This window comes from Rhinatrema bivittatum, chromosome 2 (assembly GCF_901001135.1).
Source record: "Rhinatrema bivittatum chromosome 2, aRhiBiv1.1, whole genome shotgun sequence".
NCBI classification, from domain to species: Eukaryota; Metazoa; Chordata; class Amphibia; order Gymnophiona; family Rhinatrematidae; genus Rhinatrema; species Rhinatrema bivittatum.
The window spans coordinates 70,047,048-70,071,134 of NC_042616.1; the positions used below are offsets into that span (position 1 = coordinate 70,047,048).

Consider the following 24,087-nt stretch of genomic DNA (forward strand, 5'->3'; position numbering starts at 1 on the left):
GGATTTGCTCAGTGCTTCGTAAATACAATCCTTTGCATGCATTGAGATCCTCACAAGCAGGTCTCCTCAAGGTTCCGCCTGAGACAAAACATTCTTTTTTGATGGGTCAATCTTTAGGAACACACTTCCAGAACAATTATGCAAAAGTAACTGTCCAGACTTTATGGAAGTATCGTAAAACCTACCTTGCTTTTGACAGCTAGCATACAAGCGAGACTTAAGCACTAGAGTGATGTCTCGAGGGGAGGGGGTGGTGGGTACACTTAGGATCATAGTTGTGAAATTTATGGGATAACTCAGTTCGTTGTTTGCGTGCATCTTGTTTTTTTATTTCTGTTTTAAAAACCTTTTTACGTCCCTTATGCTGTATCTTGCTTTGAAGCATGGGATTAGTGCAGGTTATAAATGTACAAAATAAATAAATAAACAAATAAATAAATAGATGTGCCTTTTGTCAAAAGGTATTCTAAAGGAACAAGAGTCAGCAGTGGAGAGCCATGAGGAAGGCATTCGTAAAAGATTAATATGTATAGTTAGAAGTATGAAACACAGCAAATAACACTGTTCTGCTGCACAAAGGAAATGGCAGAAAATAAATTAATTTTAAGCATATATTTTTACCATTCACTGCCAGAGCCCCTGTGGTCTTCTGGTCCCCACACACACAAGTGTAATCTCCAGCGTCCTTCACATCAAGGTCACAGATTACCAGCTCAGCGACGGCACCTTCTTGCCTCATTTTATATTTGTCACTTGGTTTGAGTGCCCTGGGTCCCTTTCTCCACTCCACTGGTGCAGCAGTGGCCTTGGTCAGCTCGCAGCACAGGGTGGCTGTATCACCTTCTGTGGCTTCCTCATTCTTCAGTTCTATTTTGAAATATGGAGGCAGCTCTGGGAAAAGGAGAACGAACAGAAAATGACAAAGCCACAAGTCAGTGAATCTCTTCTTTCTCCTCTCCTGTCAATTTCTGGTTTACCTTGTCAGTTACACATACTGAATAGCATCTCACTGATCTCCTGCTCAAAGAAACGAGTTAAGGACAACCGATTACAAAATGTGCCCTTGAAGGACAGGTAGTGAGGAACAGAATAATAAATTTGTTTATTAAAACATGAAAATGTAAGATAAAATCTTGTAGATTATTAGAGAGCTGTAGGATGCCAGATGAGAACATCAGTATACATTTTGACAATGGTTATGAAAGATCATGAAGGATGATTCCTGTGAGCAGAACTGAACACGGATAGATAAGAAGAATCTATACATAAACAATCAGTTATACTATTAAGGCAATTTAATGGAGTCAAGAAAGATATGAAATATATCTGATCTAATCTGAAAAATCCAGCATTTATGCATTAATGCATGCACTGTTATTTTACCCTTTACTGTCAAGCCCCCCGCACACAAGTGTAATCTCAGCATCCTTCGCATCAATTTCCTAAATTATGAGCTCATTAATGGTATCCTCCTGCCTCATTGTATACTTGTCGTTGGTTTTGGTGCCTTGTGCCCCTTCCTCCACTCTATTGTACCAGTGGCCTTGGTCAATCCACAGGGTAGAGTGACTGTCGCACCTTCTTTGGCTTCCACATCCCTCAGCCCCACTTAAAAAGTACAGGCAGGTCTGAGGGATACCAAGCGAAGAAAAAATGCATTATAGTAACACTATCTGTCAGCCAGTGAAACGTTCCCTGACTGCGCCTGGCCTCACTCCAGTTTGCGCTGTCCACGTCTCCTTCCAGGTCATGGGGTCTTCTTACAACCTATGAGCCCTTTGGACTCACCCAGGCACACATCTCAGTGGACATGCACATGCGCACACCGCAGATCATGACAGACAGGTACCACTCTCAGAAGCCCAAGCATATTATATATGAATAGTAGATAGACAGATAGATAATGGCAGAAAAAGGCCAATTAACTCATCTATTCTGCCTATCTCCATCCATATTGTAAGGACATATTCCAGATGCCAGTGATGGCTTCTAAAATATTGCTCCTTATCTAGTACAGTTTCCAATGTCTTCCTTAACTGTACTCCACCATCCTGGGCAGAAAAGCATATATAGTCTCTACCTAGTTCATAGCCAGCATCTCTTCCCTCTCCAGTCTAACCACAAATCACTGTAATTATCTAGATTCCTAACAATACTAGCATCACTCCAAGGGTGAGATATATCATTTTCATGAACACATATAATCCCTAGTGTAGGCACCATGAATTTATTTTATAGGTTCTGACAATAAACCATAATAACATAGTAATTACAGAAGAAAAGGACCAAATGGTCTATCCAGTCTGACTGGTAGTATCTGCTGTGCCATGCAGGTTACCTACATGTTTCTCTTAAGGTAGCAAATGCCTCTCTCTGCAGTTATCCCCAAGCCATAAAAAATGTACTGCTAGTAACATCGCCTTCTCGTCACTCATTAAAATTCAGAAATTGCTGCTTAACGTACTTTGCTTATGGGATTGGCCGAAGAAGCAGTCCTGTGCTTTTTCCCTTATGTCTGCGTATCAGTACCCCGGATCGTAAAATTCAGGGCCTGTGTTGGTTGTCGTCTGAATCCAATTCTTTCCCCCCGCCTCCGCCATCAAAGCAGTGAGTGATGATACAGTTGCATCAAAAACATCAAGGCTTATTGGTTAAGAGTAGTAATCCCAGAGTAGTAACTGCTGCTTTGTGCAGGTTACCCCCATGCTTATCAGTTCCCCTGATCATAAAAGTCATTGATTGTTGTCTAAATTCAGTTCCCCTTTTCCCCCTGCTGTTGAAGTGGAGAGCAAAAGCATCAAGGCTTATTAGTTATGGGTAGTAACGACCACACCAGCAAGTTACCCCCATGCACCCTTTTCTTGATTTCCATTCTCTAGTCTTTAAGGGATTTACAGTGTTTATCCCATGCCCCTTTGAATTATTTGACTGTTTCGTCTTTACCATCTCCTCTGGAAGGGCATTCCAGGCATCCATCACCCTCTTCATTAAGAAATCTTTCTCAACAATGGTTATGAATCATCCCCCTGACATTTCATTTCATGACCCCTAGTTCCTGTGTTTCCTTTCCAACAGAAAATGTTTGAAGTTCATACATTAAAACCTTTCAGGTATGATTGAAGATCTATATCATATCTCCCCTGCACCTCTTCTCTTCCAGGGTATACATATTTAGATCCTTCAGTCTCTCCTCATAAGTCTTCCGATACTGACTCCCACACCATTTTGGTCACCCTTCTCTGGACTGCCTCCATCCTGTCTCTATCTTTTTGAGATACAGACTCCAGAACTGATCATATTTTTTTTACTCAGTGCATAATCTGTAATTCATTGCCATAGGATGTGGTGAAAACTATTTTTGCAGCTGCATTTAGAAAAGGTTTGGACAAGTTCCTGGAGGAAAAGTCCATTAACTATTATTAAAGCAGAGTTGCAGAAATCCACTGCTTATTCTTGGGATAAGCAACTTAAAATCTTTCTACCCCTTGGGATCCTGCCAAGTACTTTTGACATGGCTTGGCCACTGTTGGAAACAGGATACTGGAGTTGATGGACCTTTGGTCTGACCCAGTATGGCAAGTCTTATGTTCTTAGGTGAGGCCTCACCAAAAGGGCTGGTGCTAGCTTTTTTGCTGCCCTGTGTGAACAATTACTGTGCTGCTTCCCCCCCCATTCATTCATTCTCTGTCCCAGGCTCACAAAAAAAAAAACACCCAGCTCCCTTCAGTAATACAAACTTTAAAAACTGACACCATTCTCCCCCTGCTTGAACTCATGGCTGATGCAAGGGTATTAGGTGCCCTAGGTGAACCTTATAGCCTTGTACAATGGCCCCCACTCCATTCCACACACACAGTTAAAGAGTTATGCATTTATATTATAAATGAAAAATATCAAAGTACGGTATTCTGAGGTAAAAATATCACTTATATTATATTTGCATGCACTGCTGTAATGCCAACTAGAAATCCCTGCAAAAAAAGACATTTGGAATGCATATGGTATTAGGTCTATTATAATGTGTGTTGGATGTGGGCTTGACCCTCTGAAAGCCCGAATACACTAATACACTTCCTATTAGAAAAATACCTCACCTCAGTCACACATGCGGAACATAAAGAGACCCTCACCAAATACAGAATATAACAACCATAAAGTAGAAATACAAACACGCAGATAAAAACTGAACTGGAAACCACAAGAAGCCAGACTCTCTATGCAGTGCAACATCAAACAGTAAAAAAGGTTTATTATGTGCAAAGATTAGAAGATCCATTAACCGGGTCATGGGTCACATGAGATCTTTAAGATTAGTAAGAAGATGTTGACTGTTTGGCGTGGTGTAGGGGGAGGCTCGTTTGAGTAGGGATGTGAATTTGTTTCAAACCAATTTAAAAAATGCGACGAAAAAGGGCAATTTATTTGATTCAAGGAGGCCCTGAAATGAATTGGGGGTCTCCCAAATGAACTGAACCTTACTTGTTACATTTGTTTGAAATGAATATATTGGGCTAGATGTAGGCCCGAGGCCAGGGCCTCATCTAGCCCATAGTCCGAGGCTGAAAGCACGAGCCACAGCCTATGCTGGAGCATGACACCAGTGCTTCGGCTTTGGCCTAGGCCCGAAGCTGGATCCTTGCCTAGGGCATAAGACAAGGCCAAAGGCAGGAACCACAGCCTAGGCCCGAGCATGAAGTCGTGGATTTCGGCCTAGGCCTGAGCTGAAGCCAGGGCTTTGGCCAAGACCTGAACCCCCCCAAATAGATATTTGCCTGATCTGTCGGGTATCCGTTGGCCAAGCTAGGTCCCGACGCCTAAACCTTGGCCCAGGCCTCAGGCTGGGGCCTGGCTCAGGGGGCCAGGTCCAATGCTGCAGCCTGACCTAGAAGTGGGTCCTGACACAGAGCCTCAATCCAGACCAAGATACCAGGGTCCTGGTCCAGAGGCCGAGTCCCAATGCCATGGCTTGACCCGGAGACTAGGTCCTAGATTGTATCCTGGATCCAGGCCCAATGATGCAGATTGGCCCAGAGGCTGGGTCTTGACACCGTGTCCTTGACTTGGACCCAGGTCAGATGCCAGGGCCCAATCTGTACCCAGGCTCGAAACTGCAGCCTGGCTTGGAGGCTGATCCCAATGCCAGGGCCTCGACCCGGGGGCTCAACCCAAACACAGGCCTGACACCAGGATCCAGCCTGGAGGCCGGGTCCCAACTCTTGGCCTCGGCCTAGACCAGGGCCCAGGCCCAAACTCAATGCCACAACCCATCTCACACGCAGGCCCAATGCCTGGCCTGGAGGTTGGGTCCCAATGACTGTTCAGGCCTTGTAGCTCCATGGTTGCTGTCTTCTTCATCTTCTTTATTCTCATGCCATGTGCTGGGGTCGCACCAGAATTAAGTTCACCCTATTAGATGGCGCCATTTTAATGTACGAAATTGCAGTACAATTGCCTTACAATTTCCATACATCTAAATGATGTCATCCACTGGGGTGAATGCACTAGAGTTAATTAACTCTGATGTGATCCCAATGCATGACTTCAGAAGAAAGAAGATGAAGAAGATGGCAACCATGGAGCTGCAAGGCATGGGTTCCAGGCCTGGGCCTACCCTAGTCCAAGGCCCAGGTGTCGGGACCCGGCATCAGGCATGGGTCCAGGCCAAGGCCATGGCATCAGAACTCAGCCTCCAGGCAGGGCTGCAGCATTGGGTCTGGGCCCTGGCCCTGGTCTAGGCAGAGGCTCAGGCATTGGGCCTGAGTTCAGGTCAAGGCCCCAGCATCAGGACCTAGCCTCCAGGCTGGGCCATGGTGTTGGGCTCTGGCTGAGGCCTAGGTTTGGACCTGGCCTCCGGGTTTGGGTATGACAGGTTCTGGCCTAGGTTGAGGCCAAGACATGGGACCTGGCCTTCAAGTAGGGTCCCAGCATCAAGCCTAGATCCAGGTTGAGATCCTGATGTCAGGATCCGGCCTCCAGGATGGGCTCCAGTATTAAGCCTGAGTCCGCATCAAGCCTCTGAGGCAGGCCATGGTGTTGGGCCTGAGCCCGGACTCCAGCTTCAGACCTAGGTCCAGGTTGAGGCTCCAGCATCAGGATTCTGCCTCCGGATCAGGCTGTGGTGTTGGGCCTGGACCTGGGCTCCAGCCTAGGCTGACTCCCAGGTGTTGGGTCCTGGCCTCCAGGTCATGCCCAGTGTCGGGCCTAGGTCTGGATCAAGGTGCCAGCATCAGGACCTGGCCTCTGAGCCAGGCTGCGGCATTGAGCCTGGGTCCAGGCTCCAGCCATGGTCAAAGCTCTGGCCTTTGTTAGGCTGAGACCGAGGTTTCAGTGATCTACTGCGACCTTGACTTACACAAAGCCAAGGCTTTGGCTTAGGCCTAGGTCTTGCCAGCAGATCCACAGAGGGGCCCAGGGGGATCCTGACCCTAGCATTTTGCCTGGAGGGTGGGAAGCCCCATTTTTGTTTTTTTGGCCTTATTTTTTAATGTTTGATTCTTTTTGTTCACACGAATGAAATGAACCAAACAATCCACGAACTGAAATTTGTGAGGAAAAAACCTCCCAGAAATGAACCAAAAAACAAATATGTTTCCCCCTACATACTCCTATGTTTGAGATTAATGTTGACGCTCTGGCCCAATTTTTCTATGAAGGAACTGATAGGGAGGGAGAAGAGGAGGAGAGAGTGGTTCCTTCCTATAGTTGGTTTTTCACAGTTTAGAAGGCTTAGTACAGAGGATATAATTTCCCTGTTAAAGTTGGTTCACTCAGCTACTTCAAAGTTAGATCCACATCCAACAAGTTTGCTTCAGTCCCTGGATAGGATAGTTGCAAAATCTGAACAGTCTTCAATCATTAAGTCTTTGGATACAGGCCGGGTTTTTCCAGCATTGATAAAGACAACTTCTATTGGCCCTATTCTTGGGAAGCTTTCTCTTGATCCACAGAACTTGGAAAATTACCAGCCAGTTTCTCAATTACTGATTTAGTCTAAGCTTACGGAAAAACAGTACTAAGGCAGTTTCAAGAATTTGTGGAGGAAAGTAGAATGTTAGATAAAGGGCAGTCAGGATTTAGAAAGTACCATAGTACTGAAACAGTCCTGACTGCGATTATGGATAATTTGTCAAGATATATTAATAAAGGGGTGGATTCATTTTAGCTGTCGTTAGACCTTGGTGCTGCATTCAGCACGATCAACCAGTTTACACTGTTCCATCTGTTGGCAGCCAAAGGCATGAAGAAAATTACATTGACTCGGTTTTACTCCTTGGCTGAGAAATCACAATATATGAGTTGGGGAATAAAATTACAGTCATCAAGGGCCTCTCAAGGGGCTTTTTTTTTCACTCCTGTTATTCAACATTTATTTGGAGCCCCTTGCTACAATTATGTCTGCTTTTGGGGTATCCTTTTAGGTATTTGCGGATGATGTTCATCTTTATATCCCATTAGGGGAAAATGAAGTAGAACAGCTGAGTAAGCTAGGAGTAGGCCATTAAGAGCTGGATGAAGGTAAACAAACTGAAATTGAAAACCCAAAAGAGAGAGCTATTATGGGATTGGAGTGCTGATTGTCAATCCATTTGGCCTTCGGTGTTATGGGGTCAGGAGTTTATTTTGGCTGTGGACTATGTAAGAAGTTTGGGGGTGGACAGGATTTGAGCTTGTCCTTAGAACATCACAATGCAGGGGTGGCTTGGGCAAGTTTCTATTATGTAAGTCAGTTAAAAAGGATTCTCTAGTTGTTCTCACAATATGACTTCCCTAAGATCTTATATGCAGTTATGTCACATCTAGATTATTGCAATTGCATACATTTGGGATTGATTGCCTGCAATATTGGCAGGTTATAGTGGGTTCAATGTAGCAGCTCGAATGTTGGTTAAAGCAGGTTTTAAAGAAGATGTCAGCCCTATTTTGTGAAATTTATATTGATTGCCAGTTGTCCAGTGGGTTTTATTTAAAATTTTGATTCTGACATTCAAAGTACAGAACAAAATGGGTCCGGCCTATTTAACCAAGAGGTTACCCAGACACCAACCATGTCAGGATTACAGTCCCAAGTAATTTATTTATTTATTTATTTATTTATTTAACATGTTTTGTATACCGTCATTCGGTTTCGCCATCAGAACGGTTTACAGTAGTGGGTTATTTAGAGGTTCCATCTTTGCTTTAGTGGTTCATGCTAAGGCTCATGCCTGTATTTTATTTATTTATTTATAGCTTTTATATACCGAGGTTCAATTAACAGGATTAATTATCACTTCGGTTTACATTACAACCAGCAAAAAACTTTGCTGGTTGTAAATTTTTTTTAGCAAAAAAATTTTCTGTTGTGCAGTTCCACAGTTATGATATAAATTGCCAGTTAGCTTGTACCAAGTGGGTACCCTAAAGCAGTTTAGACAAGGATTAAAAACTTTATTGTTCCCTGTAGCAAACTAGGTAGAATGAGCTGTGGTAGTGTGTGAAATGAGAGGGTCAGCAGATGGGATGTTTTTTATCGTGTTTTCTTACGAATGTTATGTTGTAACACATTCTGGGCACCTTCGATAGGATGGGTAAAATAGTTAAGCAAATAAATAAAATAAATGTCAGAAGTATTAGTTGAGAATGTTATTCATGGATGCAAGCTTAACCTCACTATCACGGTGGCAATCTGAATCTCAACATTGGTAATTCTAAGGAACCGGGCAAAAAAGATGAATAAAAATGTAATTCAAGAAAGATTAATTAGATATAGTTAGAAGTAGAAAACTGAGGATAAAACTGCTGAATTCTTCAGAGGAAAAGATAGCTAGGGTATCATCTTGAGTATGTTTTTGGTTTGTTTGTTTTTTACCATTCACAGTCAAAGCCACTTTGGTCTTCTGCTCTCCACACAGACAAGTGTAATCTCCAGCATCCTTCATATCGAGGTCCCGAATTAGCAGTTCAACAATGGGGCCGTCCTGCCTCATTGCATACTTGTCACTTGGTTTCAGTGCCTTGTGTCCCTTCTTCCACTCCACTGTGCCAGAGGCCTTGGTCAGTTCACAGTGCAGAGTGACTGTCCCACCCTCGGTGGCTTCCTTGTTCTTCAGCTCCACTTTGAAATGTGGAGGTAACTCTGAGAAATGAACAGTAATAGAGAATGGATCTCTTCTTTATCTTTAGTTATTTCTAAGTAAGGTTGTGGAACATTACCTCACAGATTTCATGGTCTAATAAGAAAATTAAGGAAAATAAGTTTATAAATTTGGTTCTGGATAGGGGAAAAAGGGGACTGATGAAGGGAAGAATACATTTCTGAATTAAAGATGAGACAATGAGAGCTACAACAAAGCAGATTAGAGATCTGTAGGATATTGTAATTGAGAACATTATTGTGCATTTTTTTAAATAGTTATGACCCAGAAAGGGAATTCTTGTAGGTAGAATTGAATATGAAAAGATGTAAAGAATCTGTATAGATGTAAGGAGGAGAATAGAATACAGTACATAGGCCAGGCATGTTTATATATTTCCTCCCATTTTCTATGTGTAAACCTCCACCACCTATGGGAGAGGCTACATAAATAACTCCACCTCTCAGCTGTGTGTTTTAGAATGGGCATGTGTATCACACCCACACAACTCAAGGTCCTACCAGGGATGGGGAGGCGAGACTGAAGCAGAAAATAAAAATAAGCACACAATGTATTACTATTGCAAGTAAAATGAGCAAAATCAGTGCATGTATATTTACATAACACTTTTCAATTCTTATAGTGAAAGAAGAATTTCTTAGCATTGGAAAATTAAGAAAATCAGCTTTATGTAATTTATAACAGAAAACCAATATCTCGTCCTACATCTCAGTTCATTCAGGAAAAATCTCAAAATTTCCACCTAAATTCTTGCCAGAATATTAGCAGAAATTCTCAATTTAATCTCTTGTGACGGTTGAACCTTTAGATTAACGTCTTTGCCAATCAGATGGTTGATACTGAGGGGTAGATTTTAAAAAAGTACGCCCGCATGTACTTTTGTTCACACACCAGGCGCAAACGAGAGTACGCCAGATTTTAATAGATACGCGTGTAGCCGTGTGTATCCTTTAAAATCCGGGGTCGGCGCGCGCAAGGCTGTGCAAAATCGGCAACCTGCAAGCGCCGAGCCGCGCAGCCTATCTCCGTCCCCCCCCCCCCCCCACACGTTCCCCTCCCTTCCCCTACCTAACCCACCCCCCCAGCCCTATCTAAACCCCCCTACCTTTGTTTGACAAGTTACGCCTGCCCAAGGCAGGCGTAACTCGTGCGCGCCAGCTGCACGATTCCCCGGCCGGGAGCAGTTTCAGAGGCTTCGGCCACGTCCCCCGATACGCCCCCGACACGCCCCCGACACGGCACCCCAGGAAAGCCCCGGGGCTTGTGCACACCGCTGAGCCTATTCAACATAGGCTCGACGCGCGCAGAGGGAACTTGGGGCAGGTTTTCGGGGGGGTACGCGCGAATCTTACGTGCGTACCCCTTTGAAAATCTGCCCCTAAATGTATATAGATACTATTTTTAATAATATTTGTCTAGCGTGAAATGAAAACAAAATCAGGAAATATCTACAAATCACCTTCCTGTCTCTTGCTAGAAAATAGTAAATAGCTATTTGTGTCAGTACTGCTCGATAAGTAATTTTCTTAAGATAATGACTACAAGTAAATAACCAGCTAATTGAACTATTTTTTCTTTGTTACAAATAGCCAGCTGGAGGCTGTAATTTATATCTCACCTCATGATTACCTCCCCGTATCTCTCTCACTCTGTCCCTTTAAACAGGACAACCACCTTTTATACTTAATTAAGAAGGTTCATTAGCAAATCTATCCCTTGTGTCTCATTGGCTTCAGACAGGTATTGCCCACCCAAGCTCTGATGCAAGGATATCTATCAGTTCAAATCTAATTTATGTTGAGGACCCAGATCGCGGGAGTCTGCGTTCGGCTCCCCAATTCACCTCCTGCTCTTCTCAGCTGGTCGCGGTGTCCTCCGTCCGGCTCCGGGCCATGGCTGGGCCTTCTCGCTGTGCTCCCTCCATGAAGGAGATGCCGCCGATCCTTCACTGCAGACTCTGCCCCTTAGGCGCGCGCACATGCAGGGGCTCCAGATTTAAAGGGGCCATGGTGGGAAAGGGGCCATGGCATCTGACATTATCCCTGGCCCGGGTCCAGGGATAATGTCAGACGCTCTAGGGTATTTAAACCCAGCCTAGAGCACAGCTCCTTGCCTTGGCAACAGGTCAACTCCTGTGAGTTACTAGTTGCAGTTCCTGCTTGTTCCTGATTCCTGCTCTGTTCCAGCTTGTTCCTGATTCCTGCTCCATACCAGTTTGTTCCTTATTCCTTACTTCGTTCTCTCCTCTGTACTCCAGTTCCTGACCTTACTTCGGCTTGACTCTCTGGCTCCTGACTTCGGCTCGTCTTCTGGTATTCCTCATTGCTGCTTGTCCTGATCCCTGGCTTGTTTCTGGTCTCCGCTGCCTGCTGCCTGCCTTGATTTCTGGTCTGTCCCTCGTCTTGCTCCTCTACTGCCTGCCATGACCTCCGGACTGACCCTGTCTCCTCTGCTCTTCTGCCATCCATCGGACCATCCATCGGATACCTCTTCACCAGGAGACCCCGCCTAAGTCCTGCCGGCCCCGGCACCGAAGGGCTTAACCTGTGGGGAACGAGGGTTGGTATAGGTGAAGGTCCTGACAGGTCTCCTGGTCCTGGTCCGCCTCCCGGCTATGAGTTCCACTGGAGCCCTTCCTTCAGCAGATCACTTATACACTCTAGCCGGCTCAAGGGTCCACATCCGTAACAGTTTGCCAAGACCATGGACCCGGTGGATTTTTCTGGTCTTCAAGCCATTCCTGACATGGTTCAACATCTGCAGCAGCAGCAACACTGCTTGGATGTCCTGGCGGCTACTGCGGAGAGGTTAGCTAATCGTCTGGATGCCACCCCTCCTATAGCAGCACCACCTCCAGTCTCGGTTTCTGTTCCTTGACCAGCTGCATCGTTACACCTACCAGCACTGCCGTGATATGCAGGAGATCCGAAGCAGTGCCATGGGTTTTTGAACCATTGTTTCATGAGGTTTGCCTTGCAACCAGCACAATTCCCATCGGACCAGATTAAAACAACATACATGCTATCCCTCTTGGATGGGCAAGCCCTAGCTTGGGCCTTTACACTCTGGGAACGAGGTGACTCCTTGCTTGGGGATATTCAGTAGTTTATCCACACGTTCAAGACTTATTTGATGAACCAGCTGGGCAGTCCACTACCGCTACTGAACTCTTGCACCTCCGTCAGGGATCCCGCCTCCTGGTTGACTACGCGGTGGAGTTCTGGACTCTAGCATCAGAGCTAGGTTGGCAAGATGATAGCTTGTGGAGCATTTTCTTGGAAGGCTTGTCTCCCTAAATAAAGGACGAACTCACTGCTCGGGATCTCCCGGAGGACCTTGAGACTCTAATAGACCTCGCAGGTCAGATTGACCGCTGGCTTCAGCAATGAGCTCGGGAAGTCAAGCCTGCTAGAAGGGCAGTCTCACTGGCTCCCTCCTTCTCACATCCTCTGACTTCCTCGTCCGATTCCTCGACCAGTCACAGTGAAGAACCTATGCAGCTGGGATGCAACCCTCTGACCCCAGAAGAGAGGAAGCGCCGTCACTCTCTAGGCCTCTGTCTTTACTGTGGTGGTAAGGGCCATCTGCTGGCTCAATGCAGTGAGCAACCGGAAAACTCCTGGGCCTAGGTGTCATCGGGGAGCTGACCCTAGGCTACGTAAATCCTGCTCCTCAATGTACTGTTCCAGTTACTCTTGAATATTCTGGGGGAACGTTCTCCACTCTTGCCTTCATTGACTCTAGAGCCGGGGGAAACTTTATCTTGGCAGATCTCGTACAACAGCTGCGACTTTCTGTACAGCATCACACACCGCCACTACGGATCTCTTCCATCCATGGCACACCACTCCCAGGCTGTATCTCTGCCACTATGATCCCTGTGACACTTCGCACAGGAGTACATTTACATTTACATTTACATTTATAAAATTTATTAATTGCCTAACACTGTTAGGCCTAGGCGATATACAAAATACACACACATAATAAAAGCAACACAAACTAAAACAAATACAAATAGAATAGTTTCATAGAAACAAACTAATAAAAATTATCTGATATTCAGTACCTTATGCATTAAATTGTTCAAGTATTACCTTTAACAATTATACACACGATTCAGCAAATATTCCTTAAAGGCAGTTTTAAATTTTTTGACATCTTCAATAGATCGTAGTTCATAAGGAATCATATTCCAGCAATTGGGTGCCGCTATGGAGAAAGATGTTTCTCTTGTGTAATGTAAATGGGCTAATCTCACTGAAGGGACTTCGAGTAAATTAAGTTGTGAAGACCTAAGTGCTCTAGCTGGCTTATGGATCCGAAGTAAGGCGTTAAACCAAAAATCCGAGGAAGACGCGCGTAATTTAAAAATAGTCATTCCTATCTTAAAAATTATACGTTCCGCCATAGGGAGCCAATGAAGTCTACATAGAATTGGTGTAATTCGATCAAAACGTTTAGAGGATGACACCAGCCTAGCTGCCTTACTTCACAGCAAGGAGATTTCCTTTCTGGTTCTAGAGAAAGCCATTCATCCTATAGTCTTGGATTGCCGTGGCTCCAGAAGCATTCACCCGTCATCCAATGGGACACTCTCCAAATAACGGCCTGGAGCCTATCTTGCTTCTCTTCGTGTCTGCCTGCAGTTCCATGACCTTGCATACCCCTGCAGCTTACTCCATTATCTTTGCCTATGCAATACTCCGAATATTTGGATGTATTCTCGAAAGAAAAGGCAGAACTTCTTCCAGAGCACCGTCCCTTCAATTGTGCTATTGACTTACTTCCAGGCACCATGTCACCCAGAGGGCATGTATATCCTATATCTCTTCCAGAGACACAAGCCATGTCACGCTATATCCAGGAGAATTAGGACCGTGGCTTTATTCGACCCTCGACTTCACCAGCGGGAGCTGGATTCTTTTTTGTTGCAATAAAGGATGGCTCACTCAGACCTTGTACAGATTATCGTGGCCTCAACACCATTACCCATCAGGACAGATACCCATTACCGCTCATCCCGGAACTCCTAGACCGGCTACAGGGAGCCAAGGTCTTCACCAAACTTGATCTCCGGGAGGCCTACAATCTAGTGAGAAAACCGCTTTCAACACTCGTGATGGGCATTACGAGTACCTGGTTATGCCATTCGGCTTGTGTAATGCTCCTGTGGTTTTCCAAAATCTGATGAATGAAGTCCTATGAGATATGCTTCATTCCTCCATCATAGTATATCTGGACAACAAGTCAAGAAAGTGTTACAAAAACTTAGGGACAACTGCCTATTTGCTAAGTTAGAAAAATGCCTATTTGAGCAAGAATCTCTGCCATTTCTGGGATATATATAGTGTCCTCTACAGGATTTCATATGGATCCCGACAAAGTATCCACCATTGAAGATTGGCCTCTGCCAGTAGGCATCAAAGCTCTCCAGCGGTTCCTTGGATTCGTAAACTTCTACCGGCAATTCATACCCCATTATTCACAAAGGTGGCTACACTTACTGCCCTCACAAAGAAGGGAGAAAATGCTAAGGATTGGCCTCCAGCAGCCCAACATGCTTTCAAGGATCTAAAGAAAGCCTTTCTCTTAGACACTTGCTTACATCACCCGGACCTGCAGTGACCTTTCATTGTAAAGGTAGATGCATCAGATTTAGCTGAGGGGCTGTCCTCATTCAAATTTCTTGCAGGGACAAGTTACTTCCATGCTCGTACTTCTCTCGGAAGTTTTCTGCTGCTGAAAAAAACTACGGCATAGGGGATAAGGAAATTTTGGCCATAAAACTAGCATTTGAGGAGTGGTGTCAGTGGCTGGAGGGGGCCCAACATCCTATCATTGTCTATACAGATCACAAGAACCTAGAATTCTTGGGTCGGGCCCAATGCCTGAACCCCAGGCAAGCTCGATGGTCCTTATTCTTCAGCCGTTTCAATTTCTCCCTGCGCTACAGGCCCACATCAAAGAAATTTTGTGCGGACGCTCTCTCCCGCACTATCGAGACAGAAGACACTCCTACCCCTCCTCAGTACATTCTAGACCCAGCTAAGGTCCTTGTAGCTGTCACAGATGTAGTCCCCATGGGCAAAACAGTTATTCCTCTCCGCTTTCGTAAGGAGGTTCTATCTTGGGCTCATGACTCCCTAACAGCGGGGCACCCCGGTAAGGCACAAACCCTGGAGCTGCTAACAAGATACTATTGGTGGCCACACGTCAAGCGGGATGTCCAAGTCTATGTCAGTTCCTGTCCTACCTGCGCTAGACAGAAACCCTTGCCAGGTCATCCTTGGGGTCTTCTACAACCGCTTCCCATACCAACAGAACCATGGACCCATCTCTCTACAGACTTTGTAGTGGACTTACCTCTGTCTGAAGGGTAAACCATCATCTGGGTTACTGTCAACAGACCGGAAATCAAGGCAGGCAGCAGACAGCGGAGACCAGAGGCAAGCCAGGGATCAGGGCAAGCAGCCTTGAGCTGGCTAGAGTGTATAGGTAATCCGCTGAAGGAAGGGCTCCAGTGGAACTCGTAGCCGGGAGGCGGACCAGGACCAGGAGACCTGTCAGGACCTTCACCTAGGCAGGGTCTCCTGGCGAGGAGGAATCAGATGGACGGTCCAAGTCAAGGCAGGCAGAAGAGCAGAGCAGACAGGGTCAGTCCGGAGGTCGTGGCAGGGAGCAGAGGGGCAAGACGAGGCTCACTTTGTGCCACTAGCCCAACTGCACCCGAATTGGCACAACTCTTTACCCAACATATATTCCGCACTCCACATCGCTTCAGACCGATGTTCACAGTTTACAGCTAAATATTGGAGGGCACTCTGTAAAGAGTTTGGGGTTCATTTGGACTTCACATCTGCTTTCCACCCACAAGGCAATGGAGAGGCAGAATGAACTAATCAGTCTTTAAAGGCCTTCCTCCGATCCTTCATAGGAGGCAAGCGGCTACGAGTTCCACTGGAGCCCTTCCTTCAGTGGATCACCTATACACTCTAGCCAGCTCAAGGGTCCACATCCATAACAATTTAGCATTTTATGGAAAGTTAATGATAATAAATTCTACTATCCTGCCTTTCCAGTAATGTCCACTTTGTGTCCCTGTTGTCTAGCAAATATAGGCACTGGTTTCCAGTCAAAGCAGCCTTTCTGCTGGGAAGACATGATACAATAAATAATACTAGTACATGTGAAAGACTGTTCTATTGAATTTCAAAGGAATATCTGTCATTTGTATTCCTTTGTAACTAGCAAAAGAGCGATTTCAAGGAACTGTTATTCTTGCTGCAGAAGAAAAAATAATTTAGCTTAATAAATACTTTTAATCACCGAGTTACATATGTATGAGGAATATGCTAAAATGAATCTGACCCATAGAATAATATTTCATTTGAAAAGTCTTGCATTTATGCATTTTTGTATGTTCTGTAATTTACCTTTCACTGCCAAGGCTGCTGTGGTCTTCTGCTCTCCGCACACACAAGTATAATCTCCAGCATCTTTTAACTCTAGGTCATGGATCACAAGCTCAGCAATGACACCTTCCTGCCCCATTTTATATTTGTCGCTTGGCTTGAGCATCCTATGTTCCTTCTTCCACTCTACTGGGGCACCAGCCTTGGTCAGCTCACAGGACAGAGTGACTGTCCCACCTTCTGTGGTTTCCTTGTTCTTCAGTTCTTTTTTGAAATGTGCAGGCAACTCTGGGAAATACAAGGGGTGGGGGGGGGGGGGGAAGGCACATTTGAATGCACAAAATAAAGACTAGGTGCCCTGTCCTTGCCAATAGTTAGATTGATATTTCTAGTATCACTACATAAAACCTAAAAAGGGACTGGGGAGAAATGACAGAAAGCTAAATAAATGGTAACAGTGAGGGAAATTATTGGAAATTTTACCTTTCACTGTCAAGGCCGCTGTGGTCTGCCTCTCCCCACACACGCAAGTGTAATCTCCAGCGTCCTTCACATCAAGGTCACGGATTACCAGCTCAGCGATGGAACTCTCCAGTCTTATTTTATATTTGTCACTTGGTCTGAGAATCCTGTGTCCCTTCTTCCACTCCACTGGAGCAGCCTTGGTCAGTTCACAGTGCAGCGTGATGTTTCCTCCCTCTGTGGCTTCCTCATTTTTCAATTCTTCTTTGAAAAGTGCAGGCAGCTCTGGAGAACATAGAATGGATAGAAAGTGAATCAAAGTCTGCAAAGAGCTCAGGTATAGACTATATCTTTCTTTGTGGGGGGGGGTGGGGACTTCCAATTGTGCCTCATTCTCATTTAGTAACACATGATATTTTGGGTAAGGGAGACCCAGGGATTTGTCATTGTTTGAAAATTATAGAAAATGTTTGAATGAACCTGCAGCTCCTATTAAGTGTCATCTGGATGGCATTTTATGTGACCTGAGATCCATGGGATGTGGTTTCAAGGATATCTTAAAGCAACTTAGGTTAAAGGGGTTTTGATGAAGTTGCCTCCTTAAGAGTACTGGAAAGGCACGATTGGTGGGAAAGTGGCCTAGAAAGATATAAATACTGAGACAAATTGATGGGCTTTTCCCATTCTAGACTGCAGCTTCTTCACGGAAAGGTTGGCGGAGGAAGAGGTAGTGAAGATGGAATTCAAAAGAGCATAGGATAAAGACAAATAACACCTTATGGATATAGGGTGGAAGAAAAGGGCTAACATATTAATTGGGGGCAACTTGCATGAAGCGATAATTACTATCTGTAACAGAAGGCAAGGAGGTAACCTGCATGGAATGGCAGCTATTACAATTGCTGGGCATTCCGGCTGGACCGCTTGGGTCTTTTCCTGCCAACATTTTACTATGTTACTATGTAAGAGAGGGACCTTCAGCATGTAGAGTCCTGGAGTAGCCAGTGCACGGGCTGGTGGGGCCTAGAGACTCCTCCAGTATGGAGTGGGCCCTGCAGGGGCTTTCCTCCCCCCTCATGAGAGAAGATCTGAGGCTGAGGGGGAGGAGAACAGCCAATTTTATTCTGACTGTGACCCCCATGAGCTCTGAGAATTCAGTACACAATGTTTACCCTCTTCTAAAACATACATGGGTGCTGGCTGGAAAATCCAGAAAAATAAGGTTAGGAATTTGGTTAAGCCTACGCATAGTATGATTTTTGTTTGTGAAACTTTAAGCAGGCCAGCACTAATCAAGAATTAGGGGAGATCGGTTCATTGGGGGGGGGAGGGAGATTGGCAACGCTTCCCTGTATAAGCTAGGAAAGAGTATTCTGCCCACTGCTTCTAACAGGGTCCACTTCACTGTCTTAATGACCCTTAATGCTGAACCACAAAGTAAATTAGAGAAACTGAACCTCACAAACAGGCCGATTCAGTAAAGTCCGCGGGAGTGCTCTCCCAGTGTGCGCACCGGCCACTCGCCGGTGCGCGCGATTCAGTAAATTAGGCCCACCGGTAAAAACAGGGAAAAGGAGGCGCTAGGGACACTAGCGCGTCCCTAGCGCCTCCTTTTTGACAGGAGCGGCGGCTGTCAGTGGGTTTGACAGGCAACGTTCAATTTTGCCGGCATCGGTTCTCGAGCCCGCTGACAGCCACGGGCTCGGAAACCGGACGCCGGCAAAATTGAGCGTCCAGTTTTCGACCCGACAGCTGCCGGCCGACTTCCAATTTTTTTTTTTAACTTTTTTTACTCTTCGGGACCTCCGACTTAATATCATCATGATATTAAGTCGGAGGGTGCACAGAAAAGCAGTTTTTACTGCTTTTCTGTGCACTTTCCCGGTGGTGGAAGAAATTAGCGCCTACCTTTGGGTAGGCGCTAATTTCTATAGCTTGGCTGCACATTTTACTTTCTGAATCGCGTGCAACTACCTAATAGGGCCATCAACATGCATTTGCATGTTGAGTGCGCTATTAGGTTCGGCGGGTTGGACGTGCGTTTTCCGCCCCTTACTGAATAAGGGGTAAGGGAAAACGCACGTCCAAGGACAGGTTAACAGTGCGCTCTGTCGGAGCGCACTGTACTGTATCGGCCTGTATATCCTCATTATTTTATGTGCCCTGGGACTGGGGTTACATCAGTAACCTGAAACTCAGGTCCTATTCATACCATGTAATTCCTGGTTTTCTGAATGGTGGACTTCTGGTTAGTTAACCTAATGTCAGCTGGCTATGAGGCAACCATGTGCGTTCATAATGCTGTGATTATAAACATATTTCTTCCATAATTTGTAGTGTTATTTTTTCCCAAGTTTTGGAATTCCTGCTCCCAAGCGGTAAAACAGTTCAGGAAACACTATATCCTTCTGAGTTTCAGTTGAATTAGCACCACAAAGGTGGCACAGACTTTGCAGCGCAGGATTAACTGAGAGAATTAACAATATTTGTTGTACTTATTTTATTCCATTCACCTATGGATTGCATTAATATCTTAGTTGATATTATGTTACATTTTTAATAGTTAATATGTACTATGTAATATAATTTAATGTTATATTTAATATTGTATCATAAATAGCTGAGAATAAATAAGCATTCCGTGATCTGTCAGCTAGCATCATGCTACAGTCAAAATTCTTTAGTTCAAACTTTGTAAGGAAGTAAACAAGGAAAGGAAACTTCAACAGAGAGGAGGAGTAGCCTAATGGTTGGAGCAGTGGGCTACAGACCAGGGTTCAAGTCCTGCTGTTGCTCCCTGTGACCTTGGGCAAGTCACTTTATCCTCTATTGCCTCAGGTACAAACTTACAGGCTGGTACAGTGTGCTCCGACACACTGTTAGCTGGCATTTGGACATGTGTTTTTGACGCACTAGCTTTATCCCTTATTCAGTAAGGGGTAATAGCGCATCCAAAACTCACATCCAACCCCCCCCCCCCCCCAAACCTAATAGAGCCCGCAACATGCAAATGCACGTTGATGGCCCTATTAGTTATTCCTGTGTGATTCAGTAAGTAAAATGTGCAGCCAAGCCACCCAAAGGTAGGCACTAATTTCTCTGGGCACTGGGAAAGTGCACAGAAAAGCAGTTTTTACTCGCCCGCTCTCCCGCGTTTTTTACTGTATCAGCCAGTTAGATTGTAAGCCCTCTGGGGATAGGGAAATACCTACAGTACCTGAAAGTAATACACTTTGAAGTACAGTGGAATATAAATAAAATAAAATAGACAAGTTATTGTCCTGTGCTGGGATAACTAATGGTCCAGCCTGGTGGATTCTGGGTATGTTCCAGAGAGTAAATACAAGGCCCTGTGATGTTCCTAGCATGATTTGGAGTGTGACAGCAATTATTGCATATAATGAAGCTTGCTTAGAATGGTCCAGTTCCCTTGTAGAGCAGCTTAATGGCTCCCAGGAAGCCAGTGAGAATCAATGTGCTTATCTGTCCTGAATACTGCAGGATCACTTCAGTGGCCCAATGATGGTGAAGCTGCCCTTATCATTTGAGAAAAAGGAGTTAAGTACTTGGAAATTAAATGCTACCCATTGTGTGTGTTCAATTCAAGAATCACATCCAATGATTTAGTGTCAATGTTAAACAGTCCCTGCTGTCCTATAGGATTGAGTGGTCTTGTACATGTACTTGAAATAAAAGCCACACAGTCTTGGAACTACAGGAGAGAAGGGCCCTGTGCAGAGAGCACACTAACCAAAGTTTACTTCGAGATCTGAAAGACCTGATTGATTAAAGAACTCAGAGCTGCATAAAGAGCTAAGATCCCGCCAGCGGTTACAATCACAGAGTAATAGCCTTGCCGAGATTTCAACTGACCCAGCTGAAAAGGAAAATGCATATTTTTAATTATTATTTGAAAAGAAAAAAAAATGCCATTTTTATTCTACAACATTTTATAAGTGCACCTGCTCTTGTATTTTAAAGGATTTCAATACATTTCCTGTGTCGCGAAGACTACATCCAATGAACGTGTCAAAGTCATCCAAAACAGCCCTTGCTTTGGTCACTGCTTACTGTCAGGCCTATCCAGTACCGAGCGGTAGGAAGAGCTGCGTTAGTGCCTACGGCACCCGCGGTTACCGCCCGCACAGTGCAGCTCACCTACCGCTCGATCCTGAACCCTAATTACATGCAAATGTAAGCCGCGTCCGTAATGCCTTAGTCCCGCGCTACCCAGGATACTGGATAGAGCGCCTATACAGTATCCTGGGTGCGCGGGCCTAAGGCTTCACGCCACGCTGGTATCTGTCATTTCAAATGTCATTTGAAATGACAGATACCAGGAAGTTGCTTCGCCGATGTCAGTGTCTGTTCTCCCCTCCTCCCGCAGCAGGGCGCGAAAAGCAGCCTTGCTCCGGGAGGAGAGGAGAAGAGACACTGACAGCGGCGAAGCTTTCCCCCAGCCCGGACCCGACCCGACCCGGACCCCCAACCCGGACCCGACCCGACCTGACCGCTGTCAGTCTGTTCGCCCTGCTCCGGAAGGGGGGAGAAGAGGTGACAGCGGCGGAGCAAATTTGGCAAAACTTATTTTTGCAGCCATCAGCCATCATCAGAATCATCAGGAACACGATCTGGCCCCGTAGCTCCTCCCAACAAGATGGTCGCCTGCACGGGGAAAGCGTACAATTGGCCGCTGAAGATGTGACGTCACGACGTTTGGCGTCACGATGTGACGCCACATCTTCAGCGGCCAATTGTACGCTTTCCCCGTGCAGGCGGCCATCTTGTTGGGAGGAGCTACGGGGCCAGATCGTGTTCCTGATGATTCTGATGATGGCTGATGGCTGCAAAAAAGATAAGTTTTGCCAAATTTGCTCCGCCGCTGTCACCTCTTCTCCCCCCTTCCGGAGCAGGGCGAACAGACTGACAGCGGTCAGGTCGGGTCCGGGTTGGGGGTCCGGGTCGGCGTCCAAAAGCGACTTACTTTTGGGATCTTGACAGATCCCAAAAGTAAGTCGCTTTTGAAAAAAAAACAAAATTGTCAATTTTGAAAAAAAAAAACAAAATTGCTTTTGGTTTTTTTTTAGCTTCGCCGCTCAGTTTCTATTTTCCCCCGTCCCAGAGCAAGGCTGCTTTTCGCGTCCTGCTCCGGGAGGGGGGAGAAGAGACACTGAGCGGCGAAACAACTTACTTGCACGGGGGAAAGCGGTCTCCGTGGCAGCCCCAGTCCTCTCCCCTCCTCCCGAAGCCAAAAAAAAAAAGCGAAAAAAACGTTGCAGCCCCCTCCGGACATCGGAGGGGGCTGCAACGTTTTTTTCGCTTTTTTTTTTTTTTTTGGCTTCGGGAGGAGGGGAGAGGACTGGGGCTGCCACGGAGACCGGCACCCATGATCGCGGCCGGGGCAGGTGAGCGGGGGCTGGGGGAAAGCTTGCCACCTACCCTTACCCATGCCTCTACCGCCTGGGTCAGGGTAGGCGGTAAGTTTGCAGGTTAAACGCGCGACAAAATGGCAGGGAAAGATAGCGATAGTCGGGGCGCGGGTTACGGGATGCTAGGGAATAGCTAATTGGATCGTTTGCATGCAATATACATGCTGCGGGCGGAAGGGGTTCAGCGGGGATTTTTGGACGCGGTAGGAATAGGTTAAAGGGGATTCGGGATCGCAGGAAGGGCTAACGCGGCCGGAACGTGAGTTAAAAGCGGCTTAGGAGCAGGGTAAACGCGGCCGCACTTTACAGGATAGACCCGTGTGTTATATTGTAGTGTATATTATTAATTAACAAATGAACATTTTCCATAGCATCTGACAGTCTTGATATTCTCCTGTCCAAATTACTGGCAAGGTCCAATCCTGTTTCCCTTCTGTGATTCAGGAGGTTTGCATCCTAAGACTGGATGGCTACTGAATGTGAAAGAGTATGGCACTGCTTATTTCTTATAGCTAAATGCAAAAATGCACACATTGTTTTTTGTATCCTACATAATTTACCCTTCACTGCCAAGGCCGCGGTGGTCTCCTGCTCGCCACACACACAAGAGTAATCTCCAGCGTCCTTCAGCTCTAGATCACAGATCAGCAGCTCTACAATGGGACCCTCCTGCCTCATTTTGTACTTGTCACTTGGTTTGAGTGCCCTGGGTCCCTTCTTCCACTCCACTGGAGCAGCGGCAGCCTTGGTCAGCTCGCAGTGAAGGGTGGCCGTCCCACCTTCTGAGGCTTCCTCGTTCTTCATTCCCACTTTGAAAAGTGCAGGCAGCTCTGAGGGGCGTAAAATGGACGGATGGTACATTAAAACCCAAAGACTGAGAACTGCTGGCTGTTCTTATTTTCAGTGAAGGGATGGGAAGGAAAGGTGCAAGGTTAAACAGACAGATGGCTCTGGAAGCTTTAGTTGCAAATGTGATTCATTAAGTTTTTATCTCCCGGTCAAGATGACATCAGACAATGAGAATTTCAAGGGCTAGGAGAGACACTGGAACAAGTAGTAAGAATGTAGGAATGATTACATATATGAGGTTAGAGGTACAAAATACAGGGAAACAATGCAAAATTTGTCAGAGAAGATGGAAGGAAAGAAATCATTCCCTTCTGAACACGAACGTTACCTTTCACTGCCAAAGCCGCGGTGGTCTGCTGCTCCCCACACACGCAAGAGTAATCTCCAGAGTCCTTCAGCTCTAGATCACAGATCAGCAGCTCTACAATGGGACCCTCCTGCCTCATTTTGTACTTCTCACTTGGTCTGAGTGCCCTGGGTCCCTTCTTCCACTCCACCGGTGCAGCTTTGGTCAGCTCGCAGCGCAGAGTGGCTATCCCACCTTCGGCCCCGTCTTCATTTCTCAGTTCTTGCCTGAAAAGCGCAGGGAGTGCTGAGGAATGCAATGTGAAGAGACAGGGTATCAGAAGCCACACAGCCTCAGTCAGAACTTCCTTGGCCAGGAACCACTTCCCTCGGTATTCGGCTGGTGATTACACATTCAGTTTATCACTGATAACCCCCCCCCTCCCACCGATGTGACTGTCAGTCAAGAAAATAAGAAACAGTGGTTAGAAAGATAAGATCCCTAAGCCATAT

At 45.8% G+C, this 24,087-nt stretch overlaps 1 protein-coding gene across 11 annotated transcripts in view; it reads right to left on the reverse strand.

Moving 5' to 3' along the window:
* Positions 1-24,087, reverse strand: part of OBSCN (obscurin, cytoskeletal calmodulin and titin-interacting RhoGEF) — a 745,212-nt gene that overhangs the window by 373,181 nt on the left and 347,944 nt on the right. For 9 of the 11 annotated variants that reach the window (XM_029588301.1, XM_029588307.1, XM_029588308.1 and 6 more), the window contains 6 exons: positions 23,618-23,881; positions 23,001-23,270; positions 17,033-17,296; positions 16,571-16,837; positions 8,849-9,115; positions 622-891 (listed from right to left, as the gene is read on the reverse strand). In XM_029588301.1, the coding sequence (XP_029444161.1) occupies positions 622-891; positions 8,849-9,115; positions 16,571-16,837; positions 17,033-17,296; positions 23,001-23,270; positions 23,618-23,881 (1,602 nt within the window). The remainder of the gene's footprint in view (positions 1-621; positions 892-8,848; positions 9,116-16,570; positions 16,838-17,032; positions 17,297-23,000; positions 23,271-23,617; positions 23,882-24,087) is intronic. The other 2 variants (XM_029588306.1, XM_029588303.1) reach the window with 2 other exon arrangements.